General features: G+C 42.4%; 1 protein-coding gene across 3 annotated transcripts in view; it reads left to right on the top strand.

Annotated features, from left to right (window-relative positions):
• The first annotated feature begins 1,785 nt into the window (after nt 1-1,785).
• Nucleotides 1,786-21,087, top strand: part of tmem218 (transmembrane protein 218) — a 40,538-nt gene continuing 21,236 nt past the window's right edge. For 2 of the 3 annotated variants that reach the window (XM_072593081.1, XM_072593079.1), the window contains exons 1-3: nt 1,788-3,124; nt 8,442-8,562; nt 15,798-15,903. In XM_072593081.1, coding sequence (XP_072449182.1) covers nt 3,061-3,124; nt 8,442-8,562; nt 15,798-15,903 — 291 coding nt within the window. In that variant the 5' untranslated portion in view covers nt 1,788-3,060. Of the gene's footprint in view, nt 3,125-8,441; nt 8,563-15,797; nt 15,904-21,087 lie in introns of all 3 variants that reach the window. The other variant, XM_072593082.1, reaches the window with a different exon arrangement.

The raw sequence follows: 21,087 nt of genomic DNA, 5'->3' as shown, positions 1-21,087 counted from the left end.
GTTCTGTACTCCTGTTACTCCTGTTCAGTAGCAGTTACTTAATTTAAAAAATGGTATTTAGCAGTAAAGCACGTTTCTAATATTTTGGGATTGTGACCTGTCATCATAATATTAGATGACTCTCTTTATTGACTCTCTGTACATTAAGGAGAAAGTGAGGACTGCAGATGCTGGAGATCAGAGCTGAAAATGTGTTGCTGGAAAAGCGCAGCAGGTCAAGCAGCATCCAAGGAACAGGAGAATCGACGTTTCGGGCATAAGCCCTTCTTCTGTACATTAAGTCTGCATATAATAACTCAGGGTATGTTAACTCTTTAACTCTTTAAATTAGATAACTGTAAATTGAGCCATTATCCATTAACTATGTTAGAAATCACACAACACCAGGTTATAGTCCAACAGGTTTAATTGGATGAAGGAGCGTCGCTCTGAAAGCTAGTGTGCTTCCAATTAAACCTGTTGGACTATAACCTGGTGTTGTGTGATTATTAACTTTGCACACCCCAGTCCAACACCGGCATCTCCGAATCATGTCCATTAACTATGTGTACATAAGCTCTAGATATTAGATCACTCTGTATATTAACTCACTATATATCAACGCTGCACAGAAACTGCATATTAGAGCACTTATAGATTAACTGTTTCTTACACCACGATCCATTAGCTCCACGTTAGGTCATGCTGTATATTAAATATGCATATTAATAAAGATATGAACATTATGTATATTAGATCTCTGTTTACCAATAATGTATATTAGACAATAGCATTTTAACACTATACATTAGGTTGTTCTGCATATCAACTCTCTGAAAATTAAGTCTTCATATTAAGTCCCTGTATATTAACTCTGTCTATTAACTCTGGATATTAGATCATTCTATATATTAACTATATATTAAATGATTGATCGATCATTATCAATTGATAATTTCATATCAATCTTTTGTATATTAAGACTCTACTTTAGATCACTACATACTAATTTTCTGTATATTAACTCTATGCTATTTAGATCACCGTATATTAATTCTGTGTAACTCTAAATAAGATGATTGTAGATTAACTCTGCTTATTAACTATATGTTCGATCACTGTATATTACCTACAGTATCTCTATATCAATTTTCTACATTAGATCACGTTATTAACTTTCTGTATATTAACTCTATATCAGATCATTTTATCAACTGTCTGTAAATTACCTCTTTATATCAGAACAATCTATTAATCCTAGTATACTAACTGTTAACTCTTTATTAACTCTCTGTATGTTCAGTCTCTATATCAGATCACTTTATTACCTTTATATAAATTCTCTATATCAGATTACCAGTAAACTGTATATTAACTCTATATCAGATCATTTTATTAACTCTGTATATTAACCCTCTATTAGATCACTTCATTAACTCTGTTTATTAACTCTATATCAGATCACTATATTGACTCTGTATTACATCATTTTATTAACTCTATATCAGATCACTATATTGACTTCCTATTACATCATTTTATTAACTCTATATTAGATCATTTCATTAACTCTGTATTAGATCACTTTATTAACTCTGTGTATATTAACTGTCTATATTAGATGACTTTATTAACTCTGTGTTGATTAACTCTCTACATTAGATCACTTTATTAACTCTGTGTATATTAACTCTAGCTGATCTGTCGTTGCACTCAGTCTTATACGGTTACCATGGGGTGTTAACCTACATGTATCGGAGCTTCCTATTGGTCGCTGTCCGGTCTCAGCCAATAGGTGAGGTGGATGTTGCGAGGTGCTGCTGCTGCTCCGAGTTGTTAGGGTGGACGTCGCAAGGTCTGAGATTTCACTTCATTCGGGGAGAGCTTTGGAGAGTAGTAATGTTAATATTTGAGCTAGTTTCTCAGGTCGGGAACGGCAATGTGTGGGACAATTGGCTTTTTGAAAGAGTTTGAGGAGGGACTGGGTGTTGTATGACAAGATTATAGCGCAGCGGGTGTTGGGCAGTCTCCCAGAGGGACTGCACACGGTTACAGAGGAGGAGAGGGAGAGGGAAAGGGGAAGGGGAGACGTGCAACAACAGCAAATTGCAGAGCACGTTTGGAAGGCAGTTTGCCCTGCTTTTGCATAGTTGCAAAGCAGCCCGTATTTAATCAGCTTTAATATCGTAACAGTTGAAAAAGTTGGCTGTGCACTTCTTGAGAAAAAGATTTATTATGCTGGAAGGTGTGCACTAGAGGTTCTTGTACAGAGGTGAGGGGACAAAATGAACAAAATACGCGATAGCAATACTTACATTTCCGGGGTCAGCTGCGACCAACGGCTTTTAATAAATAAGCACCTCCGATCCTTTGGAAGTGATCCTTGTCTCCATTAGAGATACAGCAATTGAGAAACTGGGAGCGAGAAATTTGGGGGGGTTTGCATTAAGTAGAGTGGAAAGACTCTACTTAGTAGTACTTATTTAGTGCAATTCATAAGCGGAAAACAAACTTAAAAGAGAAAGGTGGCTCTGAAGCATAGTTAATGAAAAATAAAATCCAGACTGGAAGTGAAGTAACAAACAGAAATTTGTCCTGGGGGTGTGGGGGAGCTTGAAATTGATCTTAGAGAATGGTTAGAGGAAGCTCAAAATATTCTGTAGTAGGAAAGGGAAGAGAAAGAACTTTTGGGGTAGAATGGCAATAGCTTTTACCTAGAGGAAGTGCGTGGTGTTAATTTTTTTTAAAGAATAAAAGAACAAGTTTATCTAATTATCATTGACATTAGACTCCATGTTGTGTAGTTGTGATGAACTATGAAAGAGCCAGAAAAGACATTTAAACCACATCTATGAATTGGGAAGGTGTCAGAATCAGGAATCAAAATATACTTAAATAAATCCAGTCAAAGGAGTAGCAGAAAAAGAAAGGTCAGGAATAATCAAAGATTTTAAATCAACTGAAATTAAGTAATTATAGTGCAATTTCAACTTGAACATTTTTAAAGAATGCAGCCAGAAAACATTAAAACGATTTGTAGAAGGTGATGCGTGGTGTTTTAGGCTGAGAAAAGGAAGGAAAATGTCCATTTCACCTGAAAAGATGTGTAAAAATTGCATCTTGGCTGCAGAAAGTTGTCAAAATAGTAGGTATCCATCCATTCTGATTATTAAAAATGGTGTGAAAACCTTGTAAACAGTACAGAGATATAGAATTATAAAGAAACCCAGCTGCAGGGACCCTGGTTCGGTTCCAGCTTCAGGCCCACTGACTGTGTGGGTTTCCTCTGGGTGCTCTGGTTTCCTCCCACAGCCCAAAGATGTGCAGGTCAGGTGAATTGGCCATGCTAAATTGCCCGTAGTGATGGGTGCATGAGTAGGGGAATGGGTCTGGATGGGTTACTCTTCGGAGGTCGGTGTGGGTTTGTTGGGCCAAAGGGCCTGTTTCTGCACTGTAGGGAATCTAATCTTAAAAATTGGATTGGTGAATGCAATTTTAAAGAACAACTATAGAATAATGAACTGATAGATTTAAACTGAGGTTTTAGAGACTAAATTGGTGATCCCAACAATCTGGGATTTTAAAAAAAACTTGCTTTTGTTAATGGACATCACTGCTAAATATAAGTTTAATAGAAATGCAGTATTTACTATCCTGTCCGACCACTAACCATGGCTAATCAAGCAGTAACGATGATATTACTGAAAAAAAGAGACATTTCTTCAAAGCTTATTGTTTTGCACTCAGCATGCTGTTCACAAGAATAGCATCGTAAAGGGATACAACCTTTTTATTTAATACATGAGAAGGGAGTGTTGATTAGTTGGCAAATGAACTCTTGATTTTTTTTAAAGTCCTGTGTTTTGATACATGAAGCTTCCAGTACACACACTTACGCATTGCACTGAGCCCAATTGCTAAGTCATGCTGTTTGACACAATAACTACTATTATGAAGGTGTAGAAGTGTACTGTATCTTTTAAGAGAGTGAAAGACTTAGCAAGCACACAGAGTGCTGGAGAATTTACAATGTAGCATTTGGTTCAGCAGCTAGCATTGGCTGAGTTGCTATGAGAGAAAAAAAATTGAATTCAGCCAATCAATTTAAATTACACCCCAAAATACCAACTTGCAATCAAGCTTGGTTTTTAATATTCTGGATTAGTGGTGCTGGAAGAGCACAGCAGTTCAGGCAGCATCCAAGGAGCTTCGAAATCGGCGTTTCGGGCAAAAGCCCTTCATCAGGAATAAAGGCAGTGAGCCTGAAGTGTGGAGAGATAAGCTAGAGGAGGGTGGGGAGAAAGTAGCAATGGGTGAGTAGGGGAGGGGATGAAGGTGATAGGTCAGGGAGGAGAGGGTGGAGTGGATAGGTGGAAAAGGAGATAAGCAGGTAGGACAAGTCCGGACAAGTCATGGGGACAGTGCTGAGCTGGAAGTTTAGAACTAGGGTGAGGTGGGGGAAGGGGAAATGAGGAAACTGTTGAAGAACACATTGATGCCCTGGGGTTGAAGTGTTCCGAGGCGGAAAATGAGGCGTTCTTCCTCCAGGCGTCTGGTGAGGGAGCAGCGGTGAAGGAGGCCCAGGACCTCCATGTCCTGGGCAGAGTGGGAGGGGGAGTTGAAATGTTGGGCCACAGGGCGGTGTGGTTATTTGGTGCGTGTCCCGGCGGTTTTACAGTTCCTGCGGTGGCAGGGGAAAGTGCCAGGATGGGAGGGTGGGTTGTAGGGGGGCGTGGACCTGACCAGGTAGTCACGGAGGGAACGGTCTTTGCGGAAGGCGGAAAGGGGTGGGGAGGGAAATATATCCCTGGTGGTGGGGTCTGTTTGGACCGTTCCCTCCGTGACTACCTGGTCAGGTCCACGCCCCCCTACAACCCACCCTCCCATCCTGGCACTTTCCCCTGCCACCGCAGGAACTGTAAAACCTGCGCCCACACCTCCTCCCTCACCTCTATCCAAGGCCCTAAAGGAGCCTTCCATATCCATCAAAGTTTTACTTGCACATCCACTAATATCATTTATTGTATCTGTTGCTCCCGATGTGGTCTCCTCTACATTGGGAAGACTGGGCGCCTTCTAGCAGAGCGCTTTAGGGAACATCTCCGGGACACCCGCACCAATCAACCACACCGCCCCGTGGCCCAACATTTCAACTCCCCCTCCCACTCTGCCGAGAACATGGAAGTTCTGGGCCTCCTTCACCGCCGCTCCCTCACCACCAGACGCCTGGAGGAAGAACGCCTCATTTTCCGCCTCGGAACACTTCAACCCCGGGGCATCAATGTGGACTTCAACAGTTTCCTCATTTCCCCTTCCCCCACCTCACCCTAGTTCTAAACTTCCAGCTCAGCACTATCCCCATGACTTGTCCTACCTGCTTATCTCCTTTTCCACCTATCCACTCCACCCTCTCCTCCTTGACCTATCACCTTCATCCCCTCCCCCACTCACCTATTGTACTCTATGCTACTCTCTCCCCACCCCCACCCTCCTCTAGCTTATCTCTCCATGCTTCAGGCTCACTGCCTTTATTCCTGATGAAGGGCTTTTGCCCAAAACGTCGATTTTGAAGCTCCTTGGATGCTGCCTGAACTGCTGTGCTCTTCCAGCACCACTAATCCAGAATCTGGTTTCCAGCATCTGCAGTCATTGTTTTTACCTCGTTGGTTTTTAATATTGTCAGTGTACTAAATTCATTGAAACAATCCAATGCTTTGGATAATAAGAGTGGGAAAAATCGGTTGCCAAACCACCAGCATGTACAGACTGCCGGAAACACAGCTCTGATAAAGGTACCGTTATCTATCAATGACCTGTGAAACAAAATCTACAGAGGAAGACGCAAAGGGAAGATTCGACAGCTGTCTAGTTTTGAAATTTGAATTTTAGGTAAATCTTACTCGGGGGTGGGGGTGGTATTTAATCAGACTAGAAGGGAAAATAGAAGGTTAGAAGAAGGAGTTGTTAATTTTTTTTGTTATATTTTAAGTAATAAAGTTGTTAATTTTTACTTTAAATAGATCTTGGCCTCACGAACTTTCACAGATTACTGCACAGGTTAAATCTTTTCTGTGTTGCTGGTTTAAATTAAGCAGGGGAGTTTACCTGTGTCATAATACCACTTACCATATTCTTTGCAGACAGAAAGAACATCATAGAATCCCTCCAGTGTGGAAACAGGCCATTTGACCCAACAAGTCCACACGATTCTCCTACCCTATAACTACATTTCCCTTGACTAATGCACCTAACCTATACATCCCTGAACACTATGGGCAATTTAGTATGGCCAATTTACCTAACCTGTTTACCTTTGGACTGTGGGAGAAAACTGGAGCAAACCCACGCAGACATGGGGAGAATGTGCAAACTCCACACAGACTGTTGTCGAGGCAGGAATCAAACCTGGGTCCCTGGCACTGTGAGGCAGCAGTGCTAATGTGTACACACATTGTGCCTGTTTTATATTAACAAAATAGGTGATAAGTAATTTTTGGCAAAGTCTTGACCAATCTGAGTCAACCTGCCTGGTCAGAATTTGAAAAGGTTTAGCAGTTACTGATGGTCATTGTCTAACCAGTGTATTCTGCATGGCAATGTCTCTATCAATCAGACTTCACGTGGTCTAGATGGAATAACTGGCAGAAGCATAGAAATACTACAAGTTACAATATATTAAAATGCACAGAAAAAAGTTGAAAATGTGTAAGTTGTTCACAATCAAACAACTTCACTTTGAGCTGGCATGCATGTCACATGTACAAATTTCTTAGGAGATTCAAAGGAGTTTGACTACTTCCCAGAGAACAAAATTGATCCAGAAACAAACAGTTCTGAACCAGCTGATCATGGGGAATGTTTCATTAGGCTTCCTAGACATGGTGGAACCTCCAGGGTGCTGATAAATGTAGTATACTTTTACATGTACAGTGGAGTTAACTATGGAAAACAAAATTTGGACTGGGAGATGATGCATAACATAGTGGCTCTAATGAGGTTAATGTTTCTGTTACATTGGTTCCACCCATTGGACTGATGTCGCATACATACAGGTGATCTACACTAGTTTTCAGCGAGCAGATGTATCTGTCCTGAAGGTCTCAGTAATGTTCTTGACCAAGTTGTACTTATTGATATAATGCAGTAAGCCTTCTTGTTATCCAAGAACAGTGCCATCTAAGTAGGTACTTTGTGGTAGTCTATCCACTACCATGAATCACTAGATAGGCCCAAGGTAAAGCAAAGGTAACAGTCTCAAACAACCCACATACAAATAGCGGTGTCAAAGACCACAAACTCCAGGAATGGTCATCTGGCAAAGTATCACAGATGTAGTGGGTTGCACCATTTTTATGTTCCCATAGTGTATAAAATAAGCTTGAGTATATAATAGATATAAATAGTGTGTAATAAGTGGTAATGAATTGACTAAGGATGAGAGGATAGACGGGTTTGAATAAACATACTTGTTCAAGTGTTGGAGAATGTCAAAAAAATTGAACATGTAGGTAGATCAGGACTAAATGCAGAGAGGAAAAATTAAAAGGGAAATATCATTGTCTTGATAAGTCTTTGCCTTTCTGTCTGGTGAATCTTTTCCATTGTTTATAGACTTAGAGAATAAGAAATTACTTTAAAATGCGTCAGTTACATGTGCAGAATGATATGGAAAACAATTCACAATTTATCGCGTCTCTAAATAGACAGAGGTTAGCAAATGGTTATTTGGAACATTTCTTCAATTGTTCCAAATACTGCTCTTCAAACTCTTCACAGTTTTGCGACATGCTTTGGCTCTCGTAACCTGCTAATGACAATGAATGGGGTGGCATAGAGGGTCCATTCAGATGTGGTGCATTTCTTATTGTCTTGAAAAAGAAACATTTCAAAGAAACTGTGGAACATTACTTTCTAAAGGTTACTGCCAAAGGTCTGAATGTGTCAAACTGGGCCATAAGTTCTGTCAAAGTTGCAATTCTCTATATCTGATGTCCTCTCTATGCAGCAGTGTCCAGCTGAATATTTCTCCTTTCATTTGCAAGGGGTGAGAAAATTGTAATCGAGTTCCTTCCTGTCAGCTTGATGAGGTAATATGCTCAGTAGATTTTCTTTCAGGGCAATGTGTACGCTTGGACCATCCGGGAGAAAGACATTGTATTGTGGAGTCTGAACAGCCTTTTCTCATCCAGATGATCAGACATTGAGGAAATATTCCTGAATCATTTTGCACATGTTCAATATCTAGCTTAAGCTTATTTACTCCAGCTACATTAGCCAAGAAATGGTGCGTAGCATGAAGAAGTTTAAAGGAGTAAAACAATTAGTTCAAAGTATGATTGGAAAAGATCTATAAGTAAATTTTAAAAAATCACAAGCTTAAAGATGACAAGGCTGTCCTCCAATCATTCATCTATTAATATTTTCATGTTGTTTCAGGAACTAACACTAATTTACTCTTACAGTAAACTTCACAATGGCTGATGTTGTAATGGGAGTAGGGCCAGGAGTTTTTATTCTGGCTGTTGTATGGGTTTTGTCATTGCTGATATGCATGCTGCTATCTCGTTCAGGAGGTGTGATCAGGTAAGGCCTTTATTTATTGCTTCAGTCCACTTCTTAAATGTAATATTGAGAATATTCTGGATTCTGCCTGTTTTAATATTACATCTTTATTGTTTTGGAGATTAGCTTGAAATCAATTTAATTGCATCAAGCTTTGCCCAACCTCTGTTTTTCTCCTTGTATGTGCCTGTTAACACACACAGTAAGAATGAATGGATCACATAATTGATTAAGAAGCATAGAGAGTGGGAATGAATAGAGCTAGAGAGAAATACTGCTAACTGACACAGCAGTGAACCTTCGCAGTTACTGCTTTTGATGTTTGAATTCATGTATTGCTGGACATTCAAGTGTGTGTCTGGGAAAATTAACAAACACTGAAATTCACAACTAATTTTGGAAGAACCTGTTTGGGCAAGGTCACAGCACAGAAACAGATAAGTGAATATTTTTAAGTGTGGCCTTACAGTAAGTCTGCAGTAGTGTGTAGAGTGGATTCTTGATTATATGTTTTATTGAGATACGTCTCTTGATTAAACTTAAAAATATAAGCCAGAAGTATTAAGTTGGCCTGGAGGAGTATTTGTAGAGGAATAAAACAATGTTATTTTCTGTGTCTGTAGATTGGAAGAAGCAAAAATGACCTTTAGTAGAATGATATGCTCTTCTTGTTAGATGTGGGAGTTTAGGGAGAGTTTACGTGTTTACTGAGAATTATATCTGCAATAAATGTCATTGGTTGTGAATCCTTCAGATCGAATGGATTGGTTAGAGAGACCGTTAGAGGCAGTGAGGAATTTACAAGAGCAAGGGGGTGTGATGGATGGCAGTTATAGGAAGGGAAAAAAGTTGCAGATACAGTCACATAAATGGGTTAACTCCAGGGAAGGTAAGAGAGATAGGCAAGTAATGCAGGAGTCTTCTGTAGCTATCCCCATTTCAAACAAGCATACTGTTTTGGAAAATGTAGGGGGTGATGGATTCTCAGGGAAATGTAGCAAGAACAGCCACGTTTCTGGCATTGAGATTGGCTGTAACGCAATGAGGGGTATGCCAAATTCCAAGAGACCAATTGTGTTAGGGGACACTCTCGTCTGATGCACAGACAGACGTTTCTGTGGCCAGCAGTGAAAAATCAGAATGGTGTGTTGCCTCCCTGGTGCCAGGATCAAGGATGTCTCCAAGAGAGTGCAGCATGTTCTCAAGGTGGAGAGGGAGGGACCAGTAGAAGGTCATTGTACACATTGGAACTAATGACATAGGAAGGGAAAAGGATGAGATTCTGAAGGGAGAATGTAGAGAGGCCGGAATTTAAAAAAGAGATCCTCGTGAGTAATAATATTTGGATTACTCCTGCTGCTACAAGCTAGTGAGGGCTGTAATAGGAGGATAGAGCAAATGAATGCATGGCTGAGGAGCTGGTGTATGGGAGAAGGATTCACACTTTTGGATCATTGGAATCTTGTATGGGGTAGAAGTGACCTGTACAAGAAGGACAGCTTGCATCTAAGTTGGAAGGGGAATAATATACTGGCAGGGAGATTTGCTAGAGCTGCTCAGGAGGATTTAAACTATTAAGGTGGAGGGGTGGGACTCGGACCTAGTGAGGAAAGAGATCAATCTGAGACTGGTACAGTTGAGAACAGTTAGAGCAGGCAGGGACAAAGCAGAGAACAAAGTAGGACTGATAAATTAAACTGCATTTATTTCAATGCAAGAGGCCTAACAGAAGGCAGATGAACTCAGGGCATGGTTAGGAACATGGGACTGGGATATTATAGCAATTACAGAAACCAGGCTCAGGGATGGACAGGACTGGCAGCTGAATGTTCCAGGATACAAATGCTACAGGAAGGACAGAAAGGGAGGCAAGAGATGTGGGGGAGTGGCATTTTTGGCAAGGGATAGCATTACAGCTGTACTGAGGGAGGAGAGTCCCAGAAATGCATCCAAGGAAGTTATTTGGGTTAAACTGAGAAATAAGAAAGGGATGATCACCTTATTGCGATTGTATTATAGACCTCCTAATAGTCAGAGGGAAATTTAAGAAACAAATTTGTAAGGAGATCTCAGTTATCTGTAAGAATAATAGGGTAGTAATGGTAAGGGATTTTAATTTTCCAAACATAGACTGGGACTGTCATTGTGTTAAGGGTTTAGATGGAGAGGAATTTGTTAAGTGTGTACAAGAAAATTTTCTGATTCAATGTGTGAATGTACCTACCAGGGAAGATGCAAAATTTGACCTACTCTTGGGAAATAAGGCAGGGCAGGTGACTGAGGTGTCAGTGGGGGAGCACTTTGGGGACAGTGACCATAATTCTATTGGTTTTAAAATAGTGATAGAAAAGGATAGACCAGATCTAAAAGTTGAAATTCTAAATTGGAGAAAGGCTAATTTTGACGATATTAGGCTTCAAAAGCTGACTGGGGACAGATGTTTGCAGTAAAGGGACAGCTGGAAAATGGGAAGCCTTCAGAAATGTGATAACGAGAGTCCAGAGACAGTATTTTCCTGTCACAGTGAAAGGAAAGGCTGGTAGATGTAGGGAATGTTGGATGACTAAAGAAATTGAGGATCTGGTTAAGGAAAAAAAAAGGATGCATATGTCAGCTATAGACAAGATAGATGAAATGAATCCTTAGAGTATAAAGGCAATAAGATTACAGAGGAACCTCGATTTATCTGATTATCAATTATCTGAATATCGATTATCTGAAGGAGATCTCGAGGTCACGATAGAAACATTACATCAAAGATGTATTTCCAGCACTGATCGCGCCTTTTGTTTAGTGATTAAAAGTGAACTCTGCTTCCTGAAACGATCCTGGACTGATGGGAGCCCAGGCATCTATTTCCCTATGTTCTATATCTTCCAAGTCCTTTTCCACAGTAAACACTGATGCAAAGTACTTGTTTAGTATCTTCCCCCATCTCCTGCGGCTCCGCACAAAGGCTGCCTTGCTGATCTTTGAGGGGCCTATTCTCTCCCTAGTTCCCCTTTTGTCCTTAATGTATTTGTAAAAACCTTTGAATTCCCCTGAACTCTATTTGCCAAAACTATCTCATGTCCCCTTTTTGCTCTCCTGATTCTCCATTTAAGTATACAGAGGAACCTCGATTATCCGAATACGGGGTAGACCATTTAGGACAGAGATGAGGAGAAACTACTTCACCCAGAGAGTGGTGGCTGTGTGGAATGCTCTGCCCCAGAGGGCAGTGGAGGCCCAGTCTCTGGATTCTTTTAAGAAAGAATTGGATAGAGCTCTTAAAGATAGTGGAGTCAAGGGGTATGGAGATAAGGCTGGAACAGGATACTAATTAGGAATGATCAGCCATGATCATATTGAATGGCGGTGCAGGCTCGAAGGGCAGAATGGCCTACTCCTGCATCTATTGTCTATTGTCTATTGAATGAGATGGGCGGGCACTATTCCGTTCAGATAATTGATTATTTGGTTAATTGATTCAATACCCTTTAGTGCTTGGAGTTTTCTGTTAAGTTTGCTCCCCGTTCAGGAGACTAGGCAGCAGCACACTGTCCCCTATCCGCCCCCTGCACCATCTCCAAATGACTGACCTCCCACCCTCTCTCTTCCCTCCCCCCCACCCCCGCACACACTTTCCCTGGAGTTCTACACAGCTGTGTACCCTAAACCCCCTTCCCCAAATAATCTCTCCAACATTGACCTGTACAGGGCAAAGGTGGAACCTGTCAAAACGTTGCAGTAAAAGGGTGTGTGTGCGTGCATGCGCTATTTGGAGACTCGCAGCAGTCTTCTTGTTGGTGTCCAGTCTGGCTGCCCGAGAGGGATTGGGGGAGCGGGCGGTGTTGGACTGGGTGGGACCTTTTTCACTCAGATGGTGGTACATGAGTATGGAATGAGCTGCCAGAGGAAGTGGTGGAGGCTAGTACAATTGTAACATTTAAAAGGCATCTGGATGGGTATATGAATAGGAAGGATTTGGAGGGATGTGAGCCAGGTGCCAGGTGAGACTACATTGGGTTGGGATACTTGGTCGGCATGGACGAGTTGGACCAAAGGGTCTGTTTTGGTACTGTACATCTCTATGACACTGTGACTAAATAATCAGGCAGTGGAGCAATGAATCCAATGGGAGGGAGTGGTTCAGGACAGCATTATCTAGTGGAAATTAGTAATAAGTTACAAGTGTAGGAATCAGAACTTTGAACACTTGCAACAATTCTATTGGAAAATATAGAAGCTGAAGTGGGCTATTTAATCCTTTGAGTTTTTTCCGCCTATCTGAGAGATTATGGTAGTCTGCCCCGTGAATCTTTAAAAGTGTGTTTATCCATATTCCTTTAATTTTTGAGTAACAAAAATCTTACCACTCATAATGTTACTATTAATATTTTAATCTTGTATCAATTGCCATTTACTGAAGGATTTCAAGCTTCTGCCAACCTTTGATGCAGAAGTGTTTCCTAATTTCCTGAGAAATCTGGTTCTTAATTTTTAGATTATGCTATCTACTCACAAAAATAGTTTTCCATATCAAAACATTTTAATACACTTGAACAATATCTGAGGTTATTTACTTAATGGCTGAGCTAGTAAGTTTGTTCGCAGGCGTTTCATTGCCATTCTGGGTAACCTCATCAGTGCGCCTCCGGTGTTCTGTCCTGTTTGCTATTTATGTATCTGGGTATGCTGGGGTTAGTGGTGTCATTTCTGGTTTTGGTGCTGGTTCTGTTTCTTAGTGGATGGTATATAAGGAACAGAGGCATACTGATGATGTTACCTAGAATGGTGACGAAATGTCTGTGAACAAACTAACTAGCTCATGAGCAAGTCAACAATCTCATCCACAACCTGAGCTATAAATCTTCTCAAACACTCTGAATGCATGTAAACTTACTTCTCCTTTGAATTACTTAACAAAAACCTGCCACTGTTGAGTTGTCAAGAAGTAAAACATGGAATGATGATAAGCACTCATTAATTAATTTTTATCATACTTTTTGATGAAGGTATGTGCCATCTGCCATGCACATTGTGTTGAGATTGCATCCCCAAGGGTGGTATCCATTCTTCATTATTTATTTGTAAATAAAATGCAATTAATCTCATCTTTATTTCCAGTGAACTACATGTTGCTAATGGTTAATGGTTTGGGTGACTTGGTCACTGATTTTAAAACAAAAAGCTCAAAAGAACAGGTTGGGATTGAGTTACTTTAAAAGGAAAGTGAGGACTGCAGATGCTGGAGATCAGGGTCAAGATTAGAGTGGTACTGGAAAAGGGCCATTACCCAGGACCTGCAAGCTCTCCTCTCCTGATATCCCCAACAGTACCCTTCCACTGACACACTCATTCATTTGGCTGAACTGGTCCTCAGCCTTAACAATTTCTCCTTCAAATCCTCCCACTTCCTCCAGACGAAAGGGGTAGCCATAGGCACACGCATGGTCCCCAGCTATACCTTTCTCTTTGTTGGCTACATAGAACAGTCCATCTTCTGTAGTTACACAACTCCCCACCTCTTCCTCTGCTACATTGATGACTGCATTGGCGCCACCTCGTGCTCCCGCAAGAAGGTTGAGCAGTTCATCAGCTTCACCAACACATTGCACCCCAACCTTAAATTCACCTGGACCATCTTCAACACCTCCCTCCCCTTCCTGGACCTCTCCATCTCCATCTCCATCAATGATGATCGACTTAACACTGACATTTTTTACAAACTCACCGACTCCCACAGCTACCTGGATTACACCTCTTCCCAGCCTACCTCCTGCAAAAATGCTATCCTGTATTCCCAATTCCTCAGCCTCCAATGTATCTGCTCCCAGGAGGACCAGTTCCACCACAGATGGCCTCTTCCTTCCCACATGATTGAAGATGCCCTCCAACGCATCTCGTCCACGTCCCGCATTTCCGCCCTCAAACTCCACCCCTCCAACTGCAACAAGGACAGAACACCCCTGGTCCTCACTTTCCACCCCACCGACCACCATATAAATGGCGTCATCCGTCGACATTTCCGCCACCTCCAAACGGACCACCACCAGGGATATATTTCCCTCCCCACCCCTTTCCGCTTTCCGCAAAGACCATTCCCTCTGTGACTACCTGGTCAGGTCCATGCCCCCAACAACCCACCCTCCCATCCTGGCACCTTCCCCTGCCACCACAGGAACTGCAAAACCTGCTCCCACACCTCCCCGCTCACCTCCATCCAAGGCCCCAAAGGAGCCTTCCACATCCATCAAAGTTTCACCTGCACATCCACCAATGTCATTTATTGTGTCTGTTGCTTCTGATGCAGTCTCCTCTACATTGGGGAGACTGGGCGCCTCCTAGCAGAGTGCTTTAGGGAGCATCTCCAGGACACCCGCACCAATCAACCACACCGCCCCGTGGCCGAACATTTCAACTTCCCCTCCCACTCTGCTGGGACCATGCAGGTCCTGGGCCGCCTCCACCACCACTGGAGGAAGAACGCCTCATCTTTTGCCTCAGAACACTTCAACCCCAGGGCATCAATGTGGACTTCACCAGTTTTCTCATTTCCCCTCCTCCCACTTTACCCCAGTTCCAACTTGCCAGCTCAGCACCACCCTCATGACCTGCCCTACCTGCCAATCTTCCTTCCCAACTATCCACTTCACCCTCCTCTTTGACGTATCGCCTTCATCCTCACCTCCATCCACCCATTGTACTCTTAACTACCTCCACCCCCTCCCCCCAGCCCCACCTGCCTCCCATTTATCTCTCCACCCTGGAGGCTCATTGCTGATGAAAGGTTTTTGCCCGAAATGTCGATTTTCCTGCTCCTTAGATGCTGCCTGTCCTGCTGTGCTTTTCTAGCATGACTCTAATCTTTAAAAGGAGCACAGCAAGAGCAGAGTGATTAGGTCAGGGTTGTGGAACGAACATGTGTAGCAGAACGAAGGTTGGGCTGTTCACACAGTTTGGGAGAGACTGTACTAAGTTAATAAAGCACCGGGAGGAAATCAGAGATACTTCTGAAAAGCAAAAACATTGTTAAACCTGAAAGACAGAAAGAGGAAAGCTTGGTCTGATTGACACAAACTGCAATTGACTAGCTGGAGCCAGTGTACCATCAATTTGGTACCAGATTTCTTTGATTTAAATTGATCTCCCGCTCCTCAGCTTTGGTGCTGTGATACCCTCACTGGGCCCCTTGCTTGATAAACCAGTATAATAAAGTATCATCTGTTGTGCAGTTCAGATTCATTGGGAATATCTTGTGTTATTTTATCTAGCTGGCTTTCGATTATATTGGTTTTCTTCCTTGCATTGATGATCACCTTGATCCTCATCTTCTTTCCCCGAGCCAAAGAGACACCTGAGTCAGTGACTGAAGACGTGGTAAGAACAGTGTTTATATCTGTTGCTTTATATTGCCTTTCATAACCTGCCCCTGAGCTTTTATTAAAAACAATGAACCGTGTGCAGGCAACAGAACCTTATCAACCCTCAGGCAGTCCCATTTCTCACACATGCAGTGCACAACATATTGATTTCCGTGAAGGATGAAGTACTGTACTTGCAGCATAAATCCAGACAAAACTCCCAAAAGAACAAATCAAAGGTTTAAACTAAAAGCAAACTTAAACCCCAGCAGTAAATGATTCCCTTCACTGTATCACTCCCTCGCTCTATCCACTTAATTACAGTGAGTGCTTCTGGGCCTCTATGTGTTCCTCTGGTCACAGTAGCAAAGCTCACTTATTGAGGTCTCTTGAGTTGCTATGACCTGTGCTCTTCAATTTATAAATTATGTCAGCACACTAGAGTCTCAGATTAGGATCAGAATTTTATTGTAAACCGATCTCTTACTTTTGTGCAATCTTGATCTTCTCTGATGTTTTCCCTTTTTTGAAATTGAGAATCCCAGGTCAAAGCCTGTGCTGCAGAAGCAATGTCAAGAAAGTAGAAAAAAAGAAGAGGCAGTTAAAGAAGTTTTGGTTAGGTGTTAACACACATTCCTTTTAAAAGTATTTACAATATAGGAAGAGTCGAAGAGTCATAGAGCCATAGTGATGTACAGCACAGAAACACACCCTTCGGTCCAACTCATCCATGCTGACCAGATATCCTAACCGAATCTAGTCCCACCTGACAGGCGGCCCATATCCCTCCAAACCCTTCTTATTCATATACCTATCGAGATGCCTTTTTAAATGTTGCAATTGTACCAGCCTCCACCACTTCCTCTGGCAGCTCATTTCGTATACGTACCACCCTCTGCGTGAAAAAATTGCCTCTTAGGATTTTTAAAATATATTTCCCTTCTCACCTTAAACCTATGCCCTCTAGTTCTGGACTCCACCATCCCAGGGAAAAGACTTTGTCTATTTATCCTATCCATGCCCCTCATGATTTTACAAACCTCAACAAGGTCACTCCTCAGCCTCCAATGCTCCAGGGAAAACAGCCCTAGCATATTCAATCTCTCCCTGTAGCTCAAATCCTCCAACCCTAGCAACATCCTTGTAAATCTTTTCTGAACCCTTTCAAGTTTCACAACATCTTTCCAATAGGAAGGATACCAGAATTGCACACAATATTCCAACAGTGGCCTAACCAATGTCCTGTACAGCCACAACATGACCTCCCAACTCCTGTACTCAATACTCTGACCAATAAAGGAAAGCATACCATACGTTGCCTTCACTATCCTATCTACCTGCGACTCCACTTTCAAGGAGCTATGAACCTGCACTCTAAGGTCTCTTTGTTCAGCAACACTCCCGAGGACCTTACCATTAAGTGTATAAGTCATGCTAAGATTTGCTTCCCTAACATGCAGCAACTCGCATTTATCTACGTTAAACTCCATCTGCCACTTCTCAGCCCATTGGCCCATCTGATCAAGATCCCATTGTAATCTGAGGTTACCTTCTTCGCAGTCCACTACACCTCCATTTTTGGTGTCATCTGAAAACTTACTAACTATACCTCTTATGCTCACATTCAAATCATTTATATAAATGATGAAAAGTAGTAGACCCAGCACTGATCCTTGTGGCACTCCACTGGTCACAGGCCTCCAATCTGAAAAACAACCCTCCACCACCACCCTCTGTCTTCTACCTTTGAACCAGTTCTGTATCCAAATGGCTAGTTCTCCCTGTATTCCATGAGATCTAACCTTGCTCATCAGTCTCCCATGGGGAACCTTGTCGAATGCCTTACTGAAGTCTACATAGATCACATTTACTGCTCTGCCCTCATCAATCCAATCCTCTTTTTGTTACTTCTTCAAAAGCCTCAATCAAGTTTATGAGACATGATTTCTCACGCATAAAGCCATGTTGACTATCTCTCTAATCAGTCCTTGCCTTTCCAAATACATATACATCCTGTCCCTCAGCATTCCCTCCAACAACTTGCCCATCACCGAGGTCAGGCTCACTGGTCTATAGTTCCTTGGCTTGTCCTTGCCACCCTTCTTAAACAGTGGCACCACGTTAGCCAACCTCCAGACTTGTGGACCTCAGCCTGTGACTATCGATGATGCAAATATCTCAGTAAGAGGCCCAGCAATCACTTCTCTAGCTTCCCAGAGTTCTAAGGTGCCACTGATCAGGTCTGGGGATTTATCCACTTTTATGCGTTTCAAAACATCCAGCACATCTTCCTTTGTAATATGCACATTTTTCAAGATGTCACCATCTATTTCCCCAGATTCTATATCTTCTATGTCCTTTTCCACATCAGTAAATACTGATGCAAAATACTCATTTAGTATCTGCCCCATCTCCTGCGGCTCCACACAAAGGCCGCCTTACTGATCTTTGAGGGGCCCTATTCTCTCCCTAGTTACCCTTTTGTCCGTAAGGGATAGGTGGTGAGTGATATGAAGTTCCAGAGTTTAAAGTTCTGCACAGGAGTAAGTTACAAAAGGATCCCATACCATTAATCTTGATTTCATTGTAAGTGAGGCCTGGAATGGCAGAAGAAGGACAGTGGGTGGAATCTTGAAGGGATCTGAGCAATGTGGCCGATAGAGAGGTGTGTGGCAAAATTGTGTAACAGTTGTAGCAAGTTCTATCTCGCCGTTTAGAGCAATTCAAGCCATCTTTCTTCATCTTCACAAGTCACATGGGAAGATTCTCACCAAGTAGTGGCAAGATAGCAGTTGTTGGGGAGGAGCACTTGTTAAATGCCTTATTAGCAGCACAGCTGACCTGATTGATTTTCAGCCAACCATTTTATCAAACTTGCCAATCTAGCTAAATGTTGAGAAACTGCAACAAGGAAACTAGAGCAGGCACCTGGGAGATTTAGTTCATTGCTTGTTGTGAATGACTTCATGGCATTTGCCATCTGCCAGCCTTTAAGAACGCTCATGGCACATCTCCAGGCAACTTAGAGGATGTTTCTGCATTTCAGTGCTGCACCTTGGGATGCACTGGGAAACTTTTTATTCTCTTGTGGGATGTGAATATTGGTGTCTGGCCAGCATTTATTGCCCTTCTGAGTTACCTTTGAGAAGATGGTGGTGAGCTGCCTTCTTGAACCACTGCAGTTCATGTGTGAAAATTGATCAACAATGCCCTTTGGGAGGGAATTCCAGAGTTTTGACTCAGTGACAGTGAAGTCAGGATGGTGAGAGGTTCAGAGGGGAACTTGCAAGTGATGGTGTTCACGTGCATCTTCTGCCCTTGTCCATCTGGATGGAAGTGGTTGTGGGTTTGCAAGGTGCTGTCAAACGATCTTTGGTGAATTTCTGCAGTCCATCTTATTGATAGTACACACTTCTGTGACTCAGCATTGGTAGTGGACAGATCAAGTGCTTGTGGATGTGATACCAATCAAGCAGGCCGCTTTGTCCTGGATGATGCCAAGCTTCTTGAGTGTTCCTGGAGCTGTACCCATCAGGCAAGTGGGTACTTTCCATCACATTCCTGACTTGTGCTTTGTAAATGGCAGACAGGCTTTGTGGGGTCAGAAAGCAAGTTACTCACTGGAGAATTCCTAGCTTCTGACCATTTCTTGTAATCACTATATTTATATGGTGAGTACAGTTCAGTTTCTGGTCAATGGTGCCCCCATAGGATATTGATAATGGGGATTCAGTGATGGTAACATCATTGAATGTCAAGGGGCGGTGATTAGATTGTCAAATATTGGAGATGGTCACGAACTGGCATTTGTATGGCGTGAATGTTACTTGTCACTTGTTCGCCCAAGCCTGGTTATTGTTCAGACATTGTTGCATTTGAGAAGTTGCAAATTGTGATGAACACTGCACAGTTATTGGCAAACATCTCCATTTCTGACCTTAAGGTCATTAATGAAGTAGCTGAACATTTTTGTGCCTAGGACATTACCGAGGGGCTCCTGCAGAGATGACTGACCTCCAGTAACCCCAACCAACTTTCTATATGTCAGATATGGCGTCAACAAGTGGAAAATTTGCCCCCAGATTCCCATTCATTCCAGCTTTGCTAGGGCTCCTTAATGCTACACTTGGTTAAATGCAGCCTGATGTCAAAGGCTGTCACTCTCTCTTCCCATTGTGTTGCTGTTGCGAGGACCCAAAGCACATCGTGTCACATATCCATCTCGAGGATTGGGCCAGGCTTCTCTTTTGGGCTCTTCACTGCTCACAGCGTCCCTGCCTTCCGTTGCCTTGTTTTGATCTCTCAGCCAGAGAAGCCAGGTTTAGGGTTGTTGCTGTCTTGCTATGCCATTTAACACAAACACAAAACCAGCGAGCTTTTCATAGTTGTCAGAATTCTCAGTCAAATCAAGGGGGTTAGCTTTCACTAAGCTTTTACCAGAACAGGAAGTCAGTGACCGCTTCTGATATGTCCAGGACTTACTCAGTGTGGTTTGAGTCTGAATTCTGTCCTTATAAGGAGTGAGTAGCCAGATGACAAGCAGATCACCACCTTGCCTTGATTCTTTCTGTCCCGTTCTGAGCTGTTTTCCTGATGGAATGAGAGAGTTTGGTATAACAGAGGAAGAAAGTGTGGCACAGCTTTTACTTTTGGTGCCGATGTGGTGGTATTCTGAGCAAATGAGTGGACAGCACAGAGGACATGCAGGGTTAGTGGTGTCAGAGTTGAGGTGAATGAGAGTAAGTGAGGCAAGATGCTGAAGACAGTAGTGTGACTTGTAGAACATAAGCCTTGGTGCGAGTTGGGTACGGCAGCAGAGATAGAACATAGGCCGTTCTATTCTTGATGTTGTGCCAACTTTTTATCCTACTCTAGGATCAAACTAACCTACTTACTCTTCATTTTACTATCATCCATGTGCCCATCCAAGAGTCTCTTAAATGTCCCTATGGTATCTGATTCTGTTGCCACTGCTAGCAGTGCATTCCACTCACCCACCACTCTGTGTAAAGAACCTACCTCTGACATCTCCCCTAAACCTTCCTACAATCACGTTAAAATTATGCCCCCACATGATAGCTATTTCTGCCCTGGGAAAAGGTCTCTGGTTATCGACTTTATTTATGCCTCTCATTATTTTGTATCAAGTCACCTCTCATCCTTCTTCGCTCCAATGAAAAAAACCCTGGCTCCCTCAACT

Source organism: Chiloscyllium punctatum, chromosome 23, assembly GCF_047496795.1.
Source record: "Chiloscyllium punctatum isolate Juve2018m chromosome 23, sChiPun1.3, whole genome shotgun sequence".
Taxonomy (NCBI): Eukaryota; Metazoa; Chordata; class Chondrichthyes; order Orectolobiformes; family Hemiscylliidae; genus Chiloscyllium; species Chiloscyllium punctatum.
This window is presented reverse-complemented; position numbering and strand designations above follow the sequence as displayed.